Here is a 20,958-nt window from a genome sequence, read left to right as displayed (position 1 = left end):
TGCCTCGTAGCAGAAATAAACACTAAAAAATAAATAAATCACAAAAAATAAGTTTAATTACTACTTCAAAACATTTCAAAAGCAGTCAAGACAATACTAAAAAAATGAAAACCTAAACCACACCGTAACTAGACTTAAGTACAGTACTCTAGAATAGCATCACATCTTTCATAGGATTTATAAACAGGTTATCATTAGTTTAAAAACATCTCACACCACATTTATGAAAATAAATTTAGAAGTGTATCCTCTTCGAAATAAAATTTTATAATGGTCACTCAAAGCACAGAAGATCAAACTTAGGGCTCTTTATTGCTATGTTCAACTTAGTGGTGTTTTTAAGTTGTAGATGGTCAGTTTGATTCATCACATCTACAGATGTGAGATGGTTAAAAAAAAGAAAAGCTAATGTCAGACATCACTTAAAACAAGTTAAAAGCACATTTGAATAATAAAACATTTTCATGTAAAGGGCTATGAAACATGAAAACAGCAAACGAATAGTCTGAAACAAAGAGACTGAAAGGAACTGTGGGATAAGCAAAGCAAATTCCACTAAAAATTTGCAAGCAGGACAAGAGACATTTTAACAAATGTTGGATTCAAATACAAAACCATTTACCATTTGAGTGTAAGGTTGAAGACACAAAAGGTTTTTTAAACTCTATTCCTAGACTAAATAAAGCTCAAAAATACTGTTCGCTTTCACCATACACATGTAGTTCCACAGCATGTTGTAATAGTATTTGGTACAAACGTATAAAGTTGATGTTTTTAATCATTGGTTGCTGGTGCGATCCTAAAAATTCTTTAACAGTTCAATGGTAACGAGCCAGACAGTTAACAGATCTAACAAATATTGTCTGAGCCTAAAAAACGCTGGTTTTCCCCAAGGTAAAACATTTCAGTCAATACAGTTTTCAGCTAAGCTAACCTAACAGAAAGTACAGACTATTAAGCTACTGTTCCCCTACTGGACAGTCAGTATAGCAAAAAAAAACTACTATTTAAAGTCAGTAGTTCAATTTAGCTACTCAATATTTATGGCAAGATGATTGATGCCAAAGAAGTTATTACAGAAATAAGCTGTCTTTTAGTTCAAAGTACTGCTGCAATCACAGTTAAGAACTATGTTTAGTTTTCAAGACAGCTGTTACCAGAACTGTTTATGATACCACAACTGCCCACATTAGGTAGGTAATAATCTGGACACTTACTACCTCAGGTACCCCGGTTATATAGAGGTAGCTACTCAAGAATACACTTAAAGATATGAATTTAAGCTCAGTATTTAAGACTCTGACTCACTGAAATTGGATCAGAAATACGACTGTTCTCAGTAGAAACCAAGACTGACCTCATCTAACAATCTTGTTGTAGTATTTCTACATTTAATATGCAAATGTCCTAGGAGTAAGATACTAACTGAAATTAGTTCAAATTTGGCCATGTAAAGAAAGAGCCTGGTAAGTGAAATGACCTTCTCACAGTGTTTTCCAACCTTACAAGGAATACAAGTGATAACATTCATTAAAAATCTACCTAAAAGTAACTGGGACTCACTCTTCATGAGCAACAGAATCCTTAACTTAAAGCGAACATTTTTGTATCAATTGAAGTATTTAACAGATTAACGTCTAGTAAAGATTGGTCTAACAAACAGAACATGAGTCATGATATACTGTATACAACCAACCTTTAAGTTTCACAAATCCCATCCTTAGCAATGCAACAGATGCTTTTCTAACTATTACTCAACTTTTTCTACAATAAATCTTAGCACTAAAAGAGAAGCCATAGTATAGATAAGTTCTGTCTCAAGTGTTTCATAGAAAATGTTTAGTTTCAGAAAAAAAATCTTAAGGTTCACTTGAATATGTTCACAAACAATCATGTAAGATCTTGAATATGTATCAGTCACAGGGTTAATAAGCAGTAGATGTACATTGACAGGAAGTTAAAACTGTGTTCAGCACTTCAAGAAACCCAGATTTAACTCTGATCCCATGCACCCTGAATCCAGAGATTATGTAAAACTTGTTTCTGGAGATAAAAAAAAAACAAACAAAACACACACCCCTCCCCCCCCCAATAATCTTCGAACAGATAAAAAGCATTGCACTTCAGCTGAAATAAATAGTAAGCATGTACCCTATACAGTTAAAATATTTTATAAATACAGTTAAACTGTAGAAGCATAAAATGAGAAAAACAGATTCTTAAATTAGCTGCACAGAGGGACAAGAATTAAGACAGCATTGCAACTATTCAAGTGAACCTTAGAAGTCCTGAACAGCAATTTCCAGAAACCCTCTACTCTCAAGACACTGTGGGAGACTAGTTCACTAATCCTGGAAAAGGTATACAGCAGGGCAAATAGCTGTGTGATTTCGTTATTAGAACCACTGTTCTTTCTTACTCCTGAGTTTTTAACCCATTGCAAGAGGAGCTTCATTTATTGAAAGAAGCACATAGCAAATCACTTAACCTCTGAAGGGAAACATGCATGAATAGCCTGTTTACATTTCTGTTTGCATATAGCAAAGTTTAATTCCTGCTTTTAATAAAAGCTATAAACTGGGAAGATATTACCCCAGGAATTATACCCAAGTTATAAAAAGAAAGTGGGAATCATAATTATTTTCAGCTATCCCCTCAAAACTCCTAAAGGCATAGTGTTTGGCAAAAAAATAAAAAAATTGCTGAAACATCCACACTAATGAATGTCACAACCACCTGAAATGCCAGAGCTCACAGGAGTCACACACCTGGCAGAGACAACACCTCAACAGCTACTCCACAGCATCAGCTGAGTGTTTGGAAAATACAACCATCACTTCCATTCAGACTGATATTAGATCAAAAGCTGTCATATCCTTGTCCTGTAATGTAACAAAGTAATCAAGTAGCCATTCAATACATGCAAGTAGTTAGAAAGGCTGTCAAACAATTCCAAAAGTGTACTGGAGTCTACACTCCACACATTCTGGAGACACTTACACTTAGCAAGACACTCACTTTGGAAGCTACAAATGCAATTTACTGTGTAGGCATCTCTAAATCTTCACATTAAAATCTTAATTATCTTTGTGTGCTATGGTAGATGCTGTGTTGATGGTGTTATGGGTGACTCTGCTGTCTCCAGTGATTAGCAAATAGTTGGGAATCAGAAGTAGAGCCATTCTCTCCTATCTGACTCTAGTGAAAGACAGATGCTGCTCATGTTGTTTTGATCTAATGACTTGCACCTTCTAGTATATTGAGATCTAGAATTACAGAATCTTACATTCTTTTAATCTCATCTGAGAAAGCCTATGGGAAGGGAACAAGAAGAGAGTAAATAAGTTTCCTGTTCTGCTCTTCTCCAGAGTAGAGAATGCAAGGTTAGAAAAAAATGCTAGTGATATCTGGCTTTGTGGAAGTTTATGGAAATTTTAGTGACCTTAACAGAGCCAGGATTTCACGCTTTGTTTTTTCTTCCAAGACTGCCACCTCAAATATGCAAACTGTTCCTTTACTAGCACAGCTGTATTTTTTTGGCATTATCCTTTATAAAAGGAGGAGACTGGCTGTTGAGCTTCATCAGAGTATGAAAGTAAATGTCTACTGGTTAAAAATTCAAGAGAATTTGAGTAAAGATGATGAATCCCCAAATGACGTCCAACCCAGCATTTTAAACATGTGTGTCCTGTGTCTCAGATGGTTTAGTTACACCTAGTGTTTTACACAAAATAACAACTTTCTTACAAATATATGAATTAACAACCAATACTTCATTTTTTAAGCTGGCTTTCCTTTTTTCTTGGGAGGACCTTTGTAACCTTTGGCCTTTCTTCGCAAATTTCTCCGATCCACAATGGGTACCTCAATTTCTGCTTCCTCAGAGCTACTGTCAGCAGCCCGTTCTGCTGCTGTCTGTGTGTACTGATCAGCAGACTCTTCCAAGTGCTCTTCTAACTGGTTCTTCTGTCCTTCTTGTCCAGAAGACTGCTGAAAAGAAACACCCTCCAGTTCCACCACTATCAAAGAGCTTTGACCCAAGGTATCAGGGGCATCCTGTGAGTTGTGCCCTGCTTCCTCATTTTGATCTTCCACTGAGGAAGCTGTTTTGGGTGACACATTTTCAGAAACAGATTCTCCTGCTGCTTCAGTTATCACATTGTTTGGTAGACCGTTGTCTGAGGGTTCTTCCTTTGTTGCTGAAGCAACTGCATTTTCAGTGGATGACTTTTTCTTCTCAGATTCTTGTTGGTCTTCCTCTAAACCCTCCTTCTCTACTGATGCACTTTCTTCAGTTAGTGCTTCCGAATCATTTGCATTTACAGCCTGAGGGGTGGGAGGGCAACAACACAGAGGGACAGTTAACTTAAGATTTAACAAGCAGCTGAATGACTACCACCCCTAGCTAACAACTACAAGCAGATATTTTAGTGTTAAGCAGTTTCTGGTATTGCATGCGTAGTCAAACCAATAATCTCCTCCTTGTTGCAAAAAACTAGTTTGTGAACTGCATTTGATATTAAGAGTCCTCCTTCTATTTTCTATTCAAACTATTCAAAAAATTGTTCAGTAAACATGTTCTGAAGTTAATAACAAAAAATATAAAGTGTTTTATTTTAGATACATTTATTTCGCTAGCATAACAATCCACTTTTGTGCTATAAACAAAGAAACAAAAAAAAAAACACACAAAAGTTAAATTTGTGTTCTAGAAGGGTATTTTGTTAGAAATTAATTGCTTGTACACTTCATCAGGGCAGACTTACTAGATAAAATACAGATGTGGCTTTTAATTATATCCACCTAAAATTTTAGGTGAGAAATAGCTGTTTCATTACTGCCAAGGCAAACTGGAGCAAAGGAGCTTTCTTTTTGGTGTCACATAAATATATGTCCTATTTCCATGTATTAAAACAGAAATGTTAGTATATTCTGTTAATATATCTACAACATCTTGCCTAAGAATTGCTACTCCCCAAAATTTCACATGATGAGGGGGGCCACCCTCTATCTTTTACTTAACACAAGAAAAAACAGCAGGATATGTACATCCTTAAGGAAAAAAACGTTTTGTTTCCACGCCCTTACCTTATCTGATACAGTATCTTCTGCAGGTTTTGCTGGAGATTCAAGGATTAATGGAACGAGCAGTGTTACAGGTTCTTCTCCTTGACTCTCAGACTGCAATTTTGATTCACCACCTAGAGCTTCATTTGCTGTTTCCTCTTCGGCCATAAGTGAGGTCTTCCCAGTGTCTTCTGCTACTTCACCATTAAGAGATTCAGATGGAGTTTCCTAAAAAACACATTTCTAAGTCAAGATTATGCTCAGCCCTTGTTCCCAAACACTAGTTGGTATGTCTGCGACCTAATTTTTTATTTTAGATATGAAAAGCAGCTAACTTGGGTACCTAGAAGTGTGCATCAAGAAGACAGAGCTCAGCAGAGTAGCTATCCAACTACCTGGCCAGCATTATTAGCTTGGTGCTGTCACCTGCACTGAATATCCAACCATGGCTTATATGGTAAACAGCCAAGCCAAGTAGAATACATATACGACAATCATTCCTTGAAATACTGGTTTGTGAACCCAGCACAGTTTACGGTCCACTTTCTCACGAATCAGTAAGAACTGAAAATCCTGGACATATTGCTAGGCACAGAGGCCACTCCCAGATCTAAAATCAATTGAGTAACAAGTCTTTGTGGATCAAAGTTGGATTTGAACAAAGTCAGACAAGCTTTACAGGGAGAAGAAAAATCAACAGTAGTCACTGAAGCCTATCAGCTATTAACTTCTTCATTGAAACTTTTCCCCCTCCCCCCTTACTGGAAGTACAGGATCAGATCGTGACCCTACACTACTTCTCTCCAATTTTTAAATAGAACAAATCAATTAAGAAAGCCAGGTTGGTAGACCAGCTATTCACCTTTCTGAAAATCCTATGAACTCTATTGTTGCAAGGAATTTTCCCTTGGCACTAATTCTGTATACTAGCTCTTGGTTCTCAGATATACTACTCAACCAAGCATTGGTACAGAAATTGAAAAGTCAATAACCACATCCATCAAGGCAGCAAGGACCATTTTTAACAGAAACTGTAATTATGTTCCAAACTTCCCATCCTCCACGGCGGTAACACCCAGCTCACCTCCTTCTCACTCACTTTCTCAGATGGCGATATATGTAACTCAATTTCTGATACAGACTGGTCCTCGTTTTCAGTGATCGTTTCCTCATTGCTTTCGTCAACATTCTCTTCAGGTTCTTCTGAAAGGGCTTCAAAGTGTTCAAATAGGTTGGCACGAACTTCTAGCCTGCAGCAGGTATTAACATATAACCCTTAAGTCTTTTAGATTAATACATAATGATTTTAGATTAATGCATAATTTAGATTAATACATAAATCAGCAGGGAAAGTCTTTCATGACTGATTTTGAACTTCTACATCACATACTTGCCATAGGAAATATGAATCCATAAAACTAAACAGGTCTAAAAATGACAAATTACTAATTAGGAGAAATATCTCAACTAGGCAAAGTTGCTATAGCAGTTATAGAATGAAGTAATCTCTTTTCCATTTTATGTGAAAAGTCAGAAATAAGTTATTTTAAACAAAGTGTGTTACTTTACATCTAGAAAGCAATAACATATTTGAAAGCTATAAAGGGATGAACGAAAGCAACTTCACCCAGCCTCACTACAGAAACAGTTTAAAGCTATGGAGCTATGTAAGCAAGTATGTTCGTATAATTACTGAATATACATTTTCTACAAAGACCACAAATGGAAAAGAATTTCAGGTGACAAACATCATGGCTGAAGAAGATTCAAACAAGCTAGGTATTAAATTAGCCAAAACCTGAAGATGAAACTCTACTGCACCTGCAGGGCAGTAACACCATCCCAAGTATTCAGTTCTTTTTTCTGCTGAAACTTAGACATACTGAAAATATTATATACAAGCATATATGCAATATATACAGGTACATGTAATAGAGTTGCAGGAGGCCGCTTCTCAATCTCACAGTGAAAAATCTTCAGTTGCTCAAAAGGTGTATTTTTTTGTTGTTTGTGTCCTGGTTTCAGTTGGGACTGAGTTAATTTTCCTCCTAGTAGCTGGTAGGGTGCTATGCTTTGGCTTAGGATGAGAAGAGTGATGATAACACGCTGATGGTTTAATTGTTGCAGAGCAGTGCTTACACCAAGCCAAGGACGTTTCAGCTTCTCGCTCTGTCCTGCCAGAGGGCAGGCTGGGGGTGCAGCAAGAGCTGGGAGGGGGCAGACCCGGGACAGCTGACCCCAACTGCCCAAAGGGGCATCCCGTACCGTATGGGGTCATGCTGAGCAAAAGATAGGGATGGCCAGCGGGGTGGGGGGCCGGCTGCTCGGGGTTAGGCTGGACATAGGTCAGTGGGTGGTGAGCAATTGCATTGTGCATCACTTGTTTCGTACACATTATTAGTAGTAGTACTATTATCATTATTATGATGATTATTATTTTTCTGTCTTAATAAACTGTCTCTATCTCAACCCACAGGCTTCACTTTCCCATTTCTCTCCCCCATCCCAGAGGGGGGAGGGTGAGCGAACAGCTGCATGGTGTTCAGCTCCCAGCTCACATCTTACACACATTTTCACAGTTACTACACGGAAGAATGTTCTTTAAGCTGGAGATGACTTTCTTCTTTTATGATGATTTTAAATTAGGATTTGTCTGAACGAGAACTTTACTTTGAATAGGGGTGGCTCTCTGTAACTCTGTTAAATGACAAGTAGTAACCAGCTCCCAAACCAAACAGTCAGACTACTTCACAACAATATGCCACCAGAATAAGGTCAGAAAAGGAACTCTAATGAGGTCTGCACGTAGTGTTGCAAATATTTGTCCAGTTACATTATTGCAAGAAACTATACTGTGTGACTAGAGATGTTTTTACCCTTATGAAGGCTAAGCTATAATAGAACTTGTAAATATACCCTCATTCCTTGCAATTTTCCTACTATCATTTCCCACGTCCTTCGAGATTTCAGTGAAGCAGACATTTTGACGCAATCACTCTTCACGTGAGGTCTCAATTTCTTTTTTTCACACCATGCTTTATTTTCAGTAATTTGAAAAATCAAGTAAACAAGCAGAAGTAGAAATACAGGAGAAGAAACATCAAATATCACACTGGGAGAGACTGCTATAGTGTGTGACTACCCAAGCAACAGAACAAAAAAAATAAAATACGGGCTCCCTTACCTGCGGTTTGGCACATAATGAGCATTTTCCTCATCTCCTTGGGAAGTTTCAGGTCCAGAATCCTGGCTATTTTTTCCTGTCCTGGGATGTTTTAAACGACTGCTTCGTGTCCGAATAGAAATGAGTGCAACACCAGGGTCTTAAGAAAAAACAAATAAGTAAAAATAAACAAATGCAGTCTAAGATCTGCAAATAATTTTTCCCTAATATTTCATTAAAACAACCGAGTGCAAGTAAACCAACATTTCACTCTAACCCTTCCTCTCTGGATATACATGCATAGATTTGTTATTAATACCCATAATAATTTTCTCCAAAGACTTTCAAATGTTTGCGTTGAGCAGTAACACTTTAGAGGAAGGCATGTTTCCATACACTTTGCAGACGAGCACACTAAGCTCAAAAGCAGTAAAAGAGCCTGCTAACCTGCTAATCCATAATAATCACAACACTGATAATCAGTTACTCTTACCTTCAGACGTGTTTGCAAGGACATTTAATGATTCTCTGCCTTTTTGAGAGTCAATCTAAAATAAAAGCAATACCAATGTTACTTTACAAACTTAAGAACTGACCAAAACACCTTCACCTCCACAGCTGTGGTTGCATGTTTCTAAACTACAATTTTATGGTAGTGATCCTATGGAAGAGTGGCTACAACCATCCTTAATTTAAAGTATTGTACTGGGTCTTACTGGGATGTTAACTTCCCCTGCAGCAGCCCATACAGTGCTGTGCTCTGCACTTGTAGCTGGAACAGCAGTGTTATCACACCAGTGTTGTGTCTGCTGCTGAGCAGTGCTGGCACAGCATCGGGCCTCTCTCTAACCCTCCTAAGGGGTGGGCAAAAAGTGAGAAGAGAAACATCACCAGGGCAGCTGACCTAAACCAACCAAAGGGATATTCCATACCAGATGATGTCACACTCAGCAATAAAAGGTGGAAACGGAAAGAAGAGGGGAGGGGTGGGCTCTCATTGCAAAAACATCGGTCCTCCTCCCAAACACCAGCTACGTGCGTTGAGGCCCTGCTTCAAGGACATGGTCAATCATCGCTCATTTGTGGGACGTAGAGAGTAATTTCTTTCCTCTGCACTTCCACATTGCCTTCATTTGTTTATTTGTTTTCCTCCTTTTTTTTTCCTTTCCCCCTGCCTTTTCCCCTTTCCCTTTTTTTCCCCCCTTTAGTTAAATTGTTTAGTTCATAATAATCTTTCTTTAATTATTATTATTTCCCTTTAATTAAATTATCCTTATCTCAACCCGTGAGTTGTTCTTTGCTTTACTTCTTCCCCTCCTCATCTAAGGAGGGGGAGTGAGAGAGCGGTTGTGGTGTTTAGCTGCCCAGCACAGTAAAACCATCACAAATATATCTACATATCATCTACGTATTTACAGTGCTAAAAGCATCTCCTTTAAAGGTACCCAAACCTTTTGCAGCACAAAGGATACACCTTAAAATATATTCAAGACAAATCTGCAAGCAATTTGCATTGCTGTAGCAAACATATTTTGATCAACAGAGAAGTGGACTGCAGCTAACAAGAATTTTTGTATGTGAATATTTACTTCCTTGTCCTAATAAACTGTGAGAGCTATCCACATTAAGGCATGGTCTGAATTGCAGATAATTTTTTGTCTTTTGAATCTATTTTAAAAGTATGTCCTAACAGAGGTATTATTTTAAGTGAACAAAGCATACATACAGTAGTAGGAGTACATATAGTAGTTGTTTTACTTCTTGAAGGCCCAAATGATTTTAATGCAACAGGGAAGGTGTTGTTCTTTTTTTTTTTTTTTTTTTTAAATGTATCTATATACTATCACTGTTAACACAAGTCTAAACTGGATTAGCAAAAACAGACAGCAGGCAAAATATTCCCAGATGCAAATACTGCCCTAAAAAGACTTTTCAACAACATTTGTTTCCTATTCTAAATACCAATTTTGACTAGGAAGAAATCTGATCTATCACTTGCTTATGGTACAAAATGCAGATATATTCATATAATGGCACTGGCCTCTTCCAGCCCAGGCCCCCTATGTCTCATGTCTATCCCTAAGCGTATTAACTATAATTTGCTTGTCTCTGTCACATGGGAATGGGAATAACAGGTGTCTGTATGTTGGGACTGAGACAGATAGAACAGGTTAGGGAGAGGCTGAGAGAGCAAGGGTCATATGCAAAGGCAGCTTTGAAGTCCTTCCTGTTTGGTGAGGCAACTGTGTAGCAGGACGGTGGAAGCAAGTGTACGGTGAGACCAGCAGCAAGTGTGAAGAGGGCCTGGCAGAGCCTGAGGGATGCTGGATGACCAAGAAAAGGCAGGTCATCTGTCATGGAAGGCATACAGAAGTACTTCACTGCTGAAATAGCACACTTCAGAACACACTTAGGTAGAGGAAGGGTCAAGTATACTACATGGCTTAATGAGAAAGCTGTCAAAGCGCAGTGGCAGACTGCATTCTAACAGGCAGGCAGTGACGAGTCCACAAAGAGCGATTTCAATTAAGAACAGAAAATCATTTCTCAAATGACTGGCTAAAAACTGTAATGGGTCTGACAGGGATGAAGTTAACAAACAGTTTTATCTTAAGAAGTTTATGGGCATATCTTAACAGATCTTTTTTTTTTTTAAATCATCTTTACTACAAGCAAGATTTTTTTTTTCTCCTGAATTTTACTTCTGGACCCAACACTGAAAATAATTTGACATCATAATTAACACTACCAAGCTTTTCCTAACCATTAAGTTCATAGAAGGCGTTCACAGAATGCTAGGAGTTTTTTCTTTTCTCCATGAAATGAAAGATCTACACTAGCATAGTTGATAAAATGTAACAGGACACTTAGCGTTATACTTGTATTGTATTTTGTAGTCTAATTTTTATCATGCATATGGTAAAAATTGAAAATATGGCAACCCAGAAGTTATCATTAAAAAGAGATCAGACAAGGAAAAACGGAGTGTAGTGATGCAGCGGTGATGCAGGTCACATGTGTGTCAGCACAAGATGCTGCTTATATCAGAGCTCCCTCTCTCTAGAGCTCTTTTGCCTCACTTGTCCACACCACCCCTGTATTTCCATTTTTTCTGAAAGTTAGAAGACAATTCAGCAGTGAAGCACTTGACAACTGAAGTGGATCCAAGCTATACATATTGAAATAGAAGTATACATATTGCTCTCTTAGCTGCTGCAAGTAATCTAGGACTAGCAATAAGCCACATCCAGGTTTTCTGCTGCCTTTTCAGCCTCATTTTAAGCACTACCCAAGGAAGCTAGCAACAAGTGGCTATGTCCAGATTCAGTTCCTTGAAATAGTTTTAAATAAGCTTTAAATATATAAGAATTTATAGACTAATGATAAATTATTATAATATTAAAACATACAAAACAGGATGTGAAATGTGAATGTGTATTTGGAAAACTTTTTTTCATGTTTGGGGGAAGGTGGGCTATTTTTGTTTTGTTTAGTGATCCAACAGCTTTCAAAGCACTGCAGAGCTCCCTACAGATAGCACAGGTGCCAAGGAGAGCAATGCCAGTGATTCTACTTACCTGGAAGGCATTGGAACACTTTGGAATCTATTATTTATTCTATATATATTCTATATATTTATATAATATATATTCTATATATTTATTCTAATCTATTATTATTTATATGCTAACAGGACCGGCTTGGCAGCTTGCACAGGCAGTTAGTGCAGGCAGTTTGTGCGGGGCAGGGAGGAGAACCCAGACCTCTCCATGGTGGGTACCCGTCACAGTGGTCAGTCTGAGCCAGCGACCTGAACCCAAATGGAGGAGATGCTGCCTCTCTGGGCTCACGTGGTGTCCTAGTTTCAGTTAGGACGGAGTTAATTTTCTTCCTAGTAGCTGGTAGAATGCTATGTTTTGGCTTAGGATGAGAAGAGTGCTGAAAACACCCCGATGTTTTCATAGTTGCAGAGCAGTGCTTATACTAAGCCAAGGATGTCTCAGCTTCTTGCTCTGTCCTGCCAACAGGCAGGCTGGGGGTGCAGCAAGAGCTGGGAGGGGACAGACCCAGGACAGGTGACCCAAACTAGCCAAAGGGGTATTCCATACCATCTGGCATCATGCTAAACAATATATAGGGTAGGCTAGCAATGGGAGGAGGCCGGACTGCTCGGGGTTAGGCTGGGCATCGGTCAGCGGGTGGTGAGCAAGTGCATCACTTGTTTGTACACGTTATTAGTAGTAGTACTATTATCATCATTGTTATTATTGCTTTCCTGTCTTAATAAACTGTCTTTATCTCAACTCACAAGCTTAACTTTTCTGTTTCTCTCCCCCATCCCAGAGAGGGAAGGGGATGGTGAGCAAATGGCTGTGTGGTGTTTAGCTGCCAGCTGGGTTAAACCACTACATGTGGGCACTCAGGTGGACCCCCTGAGGGGGGAGGCGGCAGCCCAGACAGGGGACTGTGGGGAACTCCGGAATTTGGAGGCCCATCTGGGCCGTGAGGGAGGAGAGCACTGTCACGGGTGCAGGTGTGCCCTGCTTCAGGGACTCCTCGAGCAGGTGGCTGGGCTACAGCGAGAAATCGATGGCCTGAGGGAGTCTCTGAGGGTGACACATAGGAGGGGTCTCCCCACCCCTGCTGTTGCTCAGCAGCCCTCTCCTATGACCTGACAAGGGGTAGAGGCTGCTCCCGTTGAACACAAGCGGAACAGAGGGCCAGACTGTCAGCAAGAGACAAGGGGCTGGACCCTTGTCTCGGCTCAGAGCAGAAAGAGATGTCTGACCCCAACACCCACGGTGCCACCTACCTCCACGGTGTCCCTGGGAAATAGATCTGAGGCTCTCAGGGAGGTTGTGGAAGAGGCTGAGGGTCTGGACAGTAGTCCAAACCCGGGAAGCAACTCCAAGAAGAGAGTCAAGACTGGGGGAAGTGCAGAACATAAGGATCAGATCAGGGCCGGATGGAGCACCGTATTGTAACCTATGCCACAAAAAAAAAAGAGTGGAGAGTCCTGGTGACTGGGACTCCTTGCTGAGTGGCACTGAGGCTCCTATGTGCCACCCAAATAACCTTGCCAGAAGTGTGCTGTCTTCCTGGGGCACGTGTCAGAGATATTAGGAAGGCTCTGCCATGATTCATTAAACCGGAGGACTACTATCCTCTCATAGTCATTCAAGTTGGATCCCAGGAAACTGTGTTAGAAAAATGAAGAATATTAAAAAGGACCTTGCATCCCCAAGGAGGTTGTTGAGGGGATCGGGGGTGCAGATAGTGTTCTCCTCTGTCCTCCCGCTGGGTGACTGGGATGCAGATAGAAGGAGCAGAACAGGACAGGGAAATGACTGGCTGAGGGGGTGGTGTCTGGACCAGGGATTTGGTTATTTTGATCTTGGGCCGTCCTTTGAGAGGCTTGGTATGTGGGCTATGGACAGACAGCAACTGAGCAAGTGGGGCGCAAGTGTGTTGGGGAGCAAGCTCTCTGGGCTGATTACCAGGGCTTTAAACTAGGTTTGATGGGGGAAGGGAGGGGAGCTAAAGGTGACAGAGAAGGTCTGGGGGAAGTTGTCACCTCTGTCACTGTTGACGACAGGGAAAAACTTCTGAGCTCTCACATAGGATTGTCTGAGGGCTCCTCAGAGAAGATACCGTTCCTGATCCCCCATCCAGTATCTTCTTGCATGCCCCCAGGGGTAACTGCACCTGCTGCTTCCCTACAGAGCCTGTACACCAATGCACGGAGCATGGGAAATAAACAGGATGAGCTCAAGATCTGTGTTCAGTCACAGGGCCACGATCTCATTGCGATCACTGAGACATGGTGGGACAGCTCACATGACTGGAATGCAGTCATGGAGGGCTATGTCCTCTTCAGGAAAGACAGGCTGGGGAAGCGAGGGGGTGGGGTTGCCCTTTATGTGAGGGAGCAATTAGAGTGTACCCAGCTCCAGCTGGGGGAGGGTGAAGAACAAGTGGAGAGCTTGTGGGTAAGAATTAAGGGGTGGGCTGGTATGGAAGACACGGTGGTGGGGGTCTACTACAGGTCTCCAGATCAGTAGGAGGAAGTCGATGACGCCTTCTAGGAATAGCTGCTAGTAGCCTTAGGATCACAAGGACTGGTCCTCATGGGGGACTTCAATTACCCAGGTATCTGCTGAGTAAGCAACTCGGCCAGGCACAAGCAGTCCAAACAGTTCCTACACTGTGTTGAGGCCAATTTTCTGATGCAGGTGGTGGAGAAGCCAATGAGGCGGGATTGCTCCTGGACCTCATTCTTACCAACAAGGATGGCCTTGTTAGGGTTGTGAAGGTTGGGGGCAGCTTGGGATGCAGCGACCATGAGATAGTGGAATTCCAGATGGAACTAGGCAAAGGAAGTAAGGCTAAAAGCAGGATTGCTACCCTGGACTTTCAAAGAGCCAACTTCAACCTCTTCTGGGACCTGCTTGGGAGTATCTCATGGGACAGGTTGCTAGAAGGCAAGGGTGCTTGTGAGAGCTGGGCTACATTTAAACAGCACTTCTTCCATGCTCAGGATCGGTGCATCCTGAAGAAAAAGAAATGAGGGAAGCGGGGCAGGAAACGCACATGGATGAGCAAGGAGCTCATCAATAAGATCAAAAGGAAGAGGAAGGTCTATGAACTGTGGAAAAAGGGCCTGTCCTCTTGGGAGGAGTAGAGATGTGTTGTCAGGGCCTACAGGGAGGCGACAAGGAAGGCTAAAGCCCACCTAGAGATGAGGCTTGCAAAAGAGATGAAGGATAATAAGAAGGTTTTTTTCAAGTATGTAAACAGCAAGAGGAAGACTAGGGACAATGTGGGTCCCTTGCTGAATGAGGGGGTGTCCTGTTCACAGGAGACACTGAGAAGGCAGAGATACTGAATGCTTTCTTTACTTCAGTCTTTGCTCCAAGGACACTCCCCCAGGACTCCTCACCCCAGCAATAGGACAAAGGGTCTGGGAAATGGAGGGCTCCCCCGGTGGATGTGGGAGTGGTTCAGGAGCATCTGAGTGGGCTCAACGCACACAAATCCATGGGTCCCGATGGGATGCATCCACGTGTGCCAAGGGAGCTGGCAGATGTGATCTCTATTGTCTTTGAAAGGTCCTGGAGAACGGGTGAGGTGCCTGAAGACTGGAGGATAGCCAATGTCACTCCTGTCTTCAAGAAGGGCAGGAAGGAGGATCCGGGAAACTACAGGCCAGTCAGTCTCACCTCTGTCCCTGGAAAGGTATCGGAGCAGCTTGTTCTGGATGCCATCTCCAAGCAATTGGAAGAGAAGAAGGTTATGAGAAGTAGTCAGCATGGATTCACCACGGGGAAGTTGTGCTTGACCAACCTTGTTGCCTTCTATGATGGCATCACCAGCTGGCTAGATGGGAGAGAGCGGTGGATGTCATCTACCTTGACTTTAGCAAGGCTTTCGATAACGTCTCCTATGACATTCTGCTAGCAAAGCTGAGAAAGTGTAGGACAGAGGAGTGGGCAGCAAGGTGGGTTGAGAACTGGCTGACTGGCCGAGCTCAGAGGGTGGTGATTGGCAGAGCAGAGTCCAGTTGGAGGCCTGTGACTAGTGGTGTTCCCCAGGGGTCGGTGCTGGGTCCAGTCTTGTTCAACATCTTCACCGACAACCTTGATGAGGGAATAGTGTCTGCCCTCAGCAAGTACACCGATGACACAAAGCTGGGAGGAGTGGCTGACACGCCAGGAGGCTGTGCTGCCATTCAGTGAGACCTGGACCAGCTGGAGAGCTGTGCAGGAAGAAACCAAATGAGATTTAATAAGAGCAAGTGTAGAGTCCTACACCTGGGAAGGAACAACACGAAGTATCAGTACAGGCTGGGGAACAACCTGCTGGAGAGGAACTCTGACGAAAAGGACCTGGGGGTCCTGGTGGACAATAGGTTGACCATGAGCCAGCACTGTGCCCTTGTGGCCAAGAGGGCCAGTGGGATCGTGGCGTGCATTAAAAGGAGTGTGGCCAGCAGGTCAAGGGTGGTGATCCTCCCCCTCTACTATGCCCTGGTCAGGCCTCACATGGAGTACTGTGTCTAGTCCTGGGCTCCCCTGGAAAGAGTCCAGCAGAGGGCCACAAAGATAAGGGGCCTGGAGCATCTTCCCTATGAAGAAAGGCTGAGAGACCTGGGTCTGTTCAGCCTGGAGAAGAGATGACAGAGGGGATCTCCTCAATGTACATAAATATCTGAGGGGTGGGGGACAGAAGGATGTAGTCAGCCTCTTCTCAGTGGTTTGTGGGGATAGGACAAGGGGCAATGGCTGCAAGTTAGAGCACAGGAAGTTCCGCACTGACATGTGAAAGAACTTCTTCACGGTGAGGGTGACGGAGCATTGGAACAGGCTGCCCAGGGAGGTTGTGGAGTCTCCTTCTCTGGAGATATTCAAGGCCTGTCTGGATGCCTACCTGGGCAGCTTGCTCTGAGGAACCTGCTTTGGCAGGGTGGTTGGGCCCGATGACCTTTTGAGGTCCCTTCCAACCCCTACAGTTCTGTGATTCTGTGATTTTACTCTTCTTGAAAAGAAGAGACAGGGCTTGAATTCTTAACTCACAGCCACAAGTCTTAAGAACTACTAATATCCCTTGGCTATATTCTCCAAGTATATCAACATAGCTCTACAAATAAAATATGCAATCAAGACCTTTTTGCTTATACGACCATTACTGGAATCTTAATCTTAAACTAAGTTCTGGATTTATGCTCAAGACTGTTACAATTTAAAGAAGTGTATGTAATAAAGACAACTAAAAGTTACTGCTTTTGGTCAGAGGCTGAAAACATCACTACTTTGCTGCAGAAAGCTGCAGTCTTCCTACATAGGTGGTGTATAACCTAGCATGCCAACACTCTCCATTGTATTAAAGTGTGATGTTAATGTGTACTTCCATAAGCACTTTTCCTCATTCCCTTAACTCCTGCAATGACTCTGTCCAACAGCCTTTCTAGACAGTTCAATCTTAGAGCCAATTGAAGCACTTTCCTCCTCTATGCCACTAGCAAACAACAATTATTAAACACTAACAGTGGTGACACAGACCTTCTGCACACAGGGGGAAAAGGTAGAGACCTCTCCCCCCATCCCTCCAGAAAAGGTGTATTTTTAATCCCAGTTAGTCTGTCACCTCAGTAGAAAACTTCACATTCACCCAAAAAGTACCAAGAGCACTTGTCTTTTATAATGGAGACTTGAGCTAATTCAATTCTGACACGGACGAAAATAATTTCTTATACTTTATTTTTATGCTTTACTTAGTAATAAACCAATCAAAAAGAGGAGCATTGCTTTCTGGTAAGCATCATAGGTTGTGTCAGACTGGTTGCCACAGCCAGTTGTGAGACATGGAAAGTACAAGTTCTCTACATAATCAAGGACTGTTCAAGAATTTGAAAGAGAAATATACAGCATGCATAAAATACATTGGGATCAAATCACTAATCTGCTAAAATCCTTCATTTGTTAAGTTCAGAAATGGGTTCTTTTGCAGAATTTAAAAATATTTACTGAACACAGAGAACTGGTAATTACAGTCAGAAAAATAGGACAAAATACATTATATGTTTATAGAAGACTCTTAAGAGCTCTCAGGATTTTCTAATATATGGAAACTAGTCTGTATACCTACAGTTAGTTGTGGTTCTAGTTCAGTCATCTGTTCACTTGCTTCAGAGTCCGCTGCATTATTGGCGATCTGATCCTCTGTCTGGACACCCACTCTTTCTTTTGCAGAGGCTTCTGTTAACAATTAAAAGAGGCAACAGGATGAAAAATGTAGTATCTTTAAACAACAATTAACTGTTCCTAATATGATCTCACAGATCTCAGAACAAAGATTTTTCTACTAGTCTCCATGGGCAATGTTCATAGACGTCACTGTCAAACAAACACCCTACAATACAAACTTTTACAGACCGTAAGAGAACATCAAAACAAAGCATCCATACCTTTAGTTCTGAGCTCTTCCCTTTTCAATACAGTGGCAATGGATGTTCTCTGGAACCACAATCCAACTCCTTCTGCTTCATACAAAAGGTCATGATCCCCAGGGTACTTCTCAAAATACTGCTTACAAGCTGAGCAAACATAAGAAAAAACATCCTATTATGCATACTATATACTCAACTGTACCTCTTTTTTCCTGAAAGAAATTTTGCAATCTTCCATCATACACAAATCACCAGAAAAAGAACTGTTCATCAGATCAGTTCAGCCTAAATAAACATAATACTCCTTTACTTTCCATTACTCTCTTAAACCGCAAATAAAAACTACAAAGTATTTTTCTTCTCTATGAACTCACTTTGGAGTTTTAAAACTTCAGCCTTTTATTTCTCACCTGATTCCTTACTAATGGATAGTCCCAAAGGACAAAATCCCAGCCTCACATAATAACAGTATCATAGAATGGCTTGGGTTGGAAGAGACCTTAAACAACATCTGTTTCCACCATCCCCCCTCCCCACCATGGGCAGGGACACCTCCTTTCTAGATCAGTTGCCCAAAGCCCCATCCAGCCTGCCTTTGAACACTTCCAGGGATGGGGCATCCACAGCTTCTCTGGGCAACCTGTTCCAGTGCCTCACCACTCCCATATATAAGAATTTCTTCCTTATATCTAACCTAAATATCTTCTTTCAGTTTAAAGCCATTACCCTTTGTTCTACTGCTACATGTCCTTGTAAAAAGCTCCCCTCCAGCTTGCTGGCTTTCAGCTAGAGAAAGAAAATGCTTCTTGCCTGCACTGTCCAAAGCAACATCGTTTCCAGAATGTTTGTTTTACCTAGATGACATAACCCTCTTGGGTTGCTAATGAAAGAACCAGAAGTGGTTTCTTTTTGTATTAAGTCTTTTCCTTCTTACACTTAAGTTATATATAGCCTCGTATACTGACGTGACCAGAAAATCTGAGAAAGCTGGAATTAAATGACTTTGTGAGGCTTAGAAGTGAGCGAGGAAAAGGTGCTAAATATGTAGGAAGATCATACACAGGAACAACTCAGTCCAGTGTGGAAGGAATGAATCTGTAAACTGCACAGATGTAGCAGACAACCAGCAAAGATCCAATAATTTAATCTCACAGAGGATTAGTCTAATCAGGAAATACTTCACCATCTTAAACAAATCAAGATTTTCAACCTTCATGGAAGAGCAGAACTTCTAACACAAACTGAGGATGAAGCCACAAATATGTGGTTTCAATGACAGTAATAATTTGGATGCATAAAGAAAACAAAGACCAGACAAATAAATCAAAGAGCTTGCCTGTGCACATGAAGGTTGACAGTGGGTACCGTAGGCCAAGAGCGTCTTCAGTAAAGGAATCCACATAGTCTTCTAACATCATTAGCCCTAAGTCTTTCCCACGATGCTTCTTTCTCACAAATACCGTGTCTAGCACTGGAAGCTGGTAACACATACTAACAAAAGACCTAGAAACACTTCCTGAGACAATAGAAAGGGAAAAAATATCCATCATTACATCAACACTGACATGCTACACCACAGACTTCATCGTATTCAAATAAAGATTTATTTAAAATGTCAAGTTACACAATTATAAATCACATACAATAAAATAATAAAAATAATTTATAACATTTATAAACAATAAGCAATTGCTATCAGACACTTACTGGCTCTTTAGGCAAGCTCACAATGTTGCTAAGATATCTCATAGATAAATATGTTAGGAAAAGTCTGCTAAAGCAGCCTGGTTGTACCAAAAGAGAATAAATGGGGGAGAACATGACGGTGGAGAGAAGGAAGTGGAAGGCCTACTTTGAAATCTCACAGTTCCAGTAGAAAACCATACTGAAAACGGAGATGAAAAAGAAAAAAAAAATCAAACCAGAATTTTATGTGGAATACCTAACTACTCAGGACAAATATAAGGATGACAATTCATCTCATTTAAGATTTGAAATAATTTCAAATTTTAAGTGAAAACACAAAAATCCTAGGACACTTTACACTTAAGTTCCTGCCTAAATAACACATTATCCATACTTGGGGTGAAACAGACTATCATAACCTGTAAGTGCTTCAGTATCAGAGTATTCAAAGGGCATCTGTGAACTCAGTGGTGACAAAGTGATGTCATATAATGTCATTAGGACAGCACTTCAGCTATCCATTTTCAGGCCCTCATTTTGCCAGTTGGTGTGAACCATGTAGAAAAAAAAACAACCCCTTCCTCTAACAAGGAGAGAGAAGCATATTAGTTGCCTATATAATATACTTTCTTTTGAGACCAATGAACACACCTCATTTTTAAAGCAAGAAAAATGAAGGCAGAGCTACATTACTTGGATACCCTTCAGCATACTAGTCAAGCTCCAACACTTTCCTAATCGTCTGTATCCAGAGTCTTTCTTCACATGAGCTACTCATTTGGAGGGTACAATGCACAATCAAACACTGTTGAAATATTGATAATACCTAGAAAGATTAGGCTTCAACTGCCTGCTAACTTATGACAAATAAATGGCATAGGATTATGAAAGATATAATAAATGTGTACAAACTAAGCGTATCAGAACTTCAGTGTCACAAACAACTGTCCCTATTATACACTAAAAATACATCCACTAATCGCATTTCCACCTTTATAAGGCCAGAAGAAAAAGCACTGCAAATACTTTGTGACCACCATGTTACGAAAGAGAAATTATGCAATGCTTCAATCCTTTAAGAAAAAAAATCACAAGA

The 20,958-nt window shown here is 41.0% G+C and overlaps 1 protein-coding gene across 3 annotated transcripts in view; it reads right to left on the bottom strand.

Annotated features, from left to right (window-relative positions):
- Window positions 1-2,165: 2,165 nt before the first annotated feature.
- Window positions 2,166-20,958, bottom strand: part of FAM169A (family with sequence similarity 169 member A) — a 40,105-nt gene continuing 21,312 nt past the window's right edge. For 2 of the 3 annotated variants that reach the window (XM_032205657.1, XM_032205658.1), the window contains exons 6-13: window positions 19,513-19,692; window positions 18,195-18,323; window positions 17,876-17,985; window positions 8,724-8,778; window positions 8,252-8,390; window positions 6,152-6,317; window positions 5,089-5,295; window positions 2,166-4,326 (exon numbers count right to left, since the gene is read on the bottom strand). In XM_032205657.1, the coding sequence (XP_032061548.1) occupies window positions 3,781-4,326; window positions 5,089-5,295; window positions 6,152-6,317; window positions 8,252-8,390; window positions 8,724-8,778; window positions 17,876-17,985; window positions 18,195-18,323; window positions 19,513-19,692 (1,532 nt within the window). In that variant the 3' untranslated portion in view covers window positions 2,166-3,780. The remainder of the gene's footprint in view (window positions 4,327-5,088; window positions 5,296-6,151; window positions 6,318-8,251; window positions 8,391-8,723; window positions 8,779-17,875; window positions 17,986-18,194; window positions 18,324-19,512; window positions 19,693-20,958) is intronic. The other variant, XM_032205659.1, reaches the window with a different exon arrangement.

The sequence above is a fragment of the Aythya fuligula genome, chromosome Z, assembly GCF_009819795.1.
Source record: "Aythya fuligula isolate bAytFul2 chromosome Z, bAytFul2.pri, whole genome shotgun sequence".
NCBI lineage: Eukaryota > Metazoa > Chordata > Aves > Anseriformes > Anatidae > Aythya > Aythya fuligula.
Note: the sequence above shows the minus strand (reverse complement) of the source record. Positions and strands in the feature narration are given on the sequence as shown.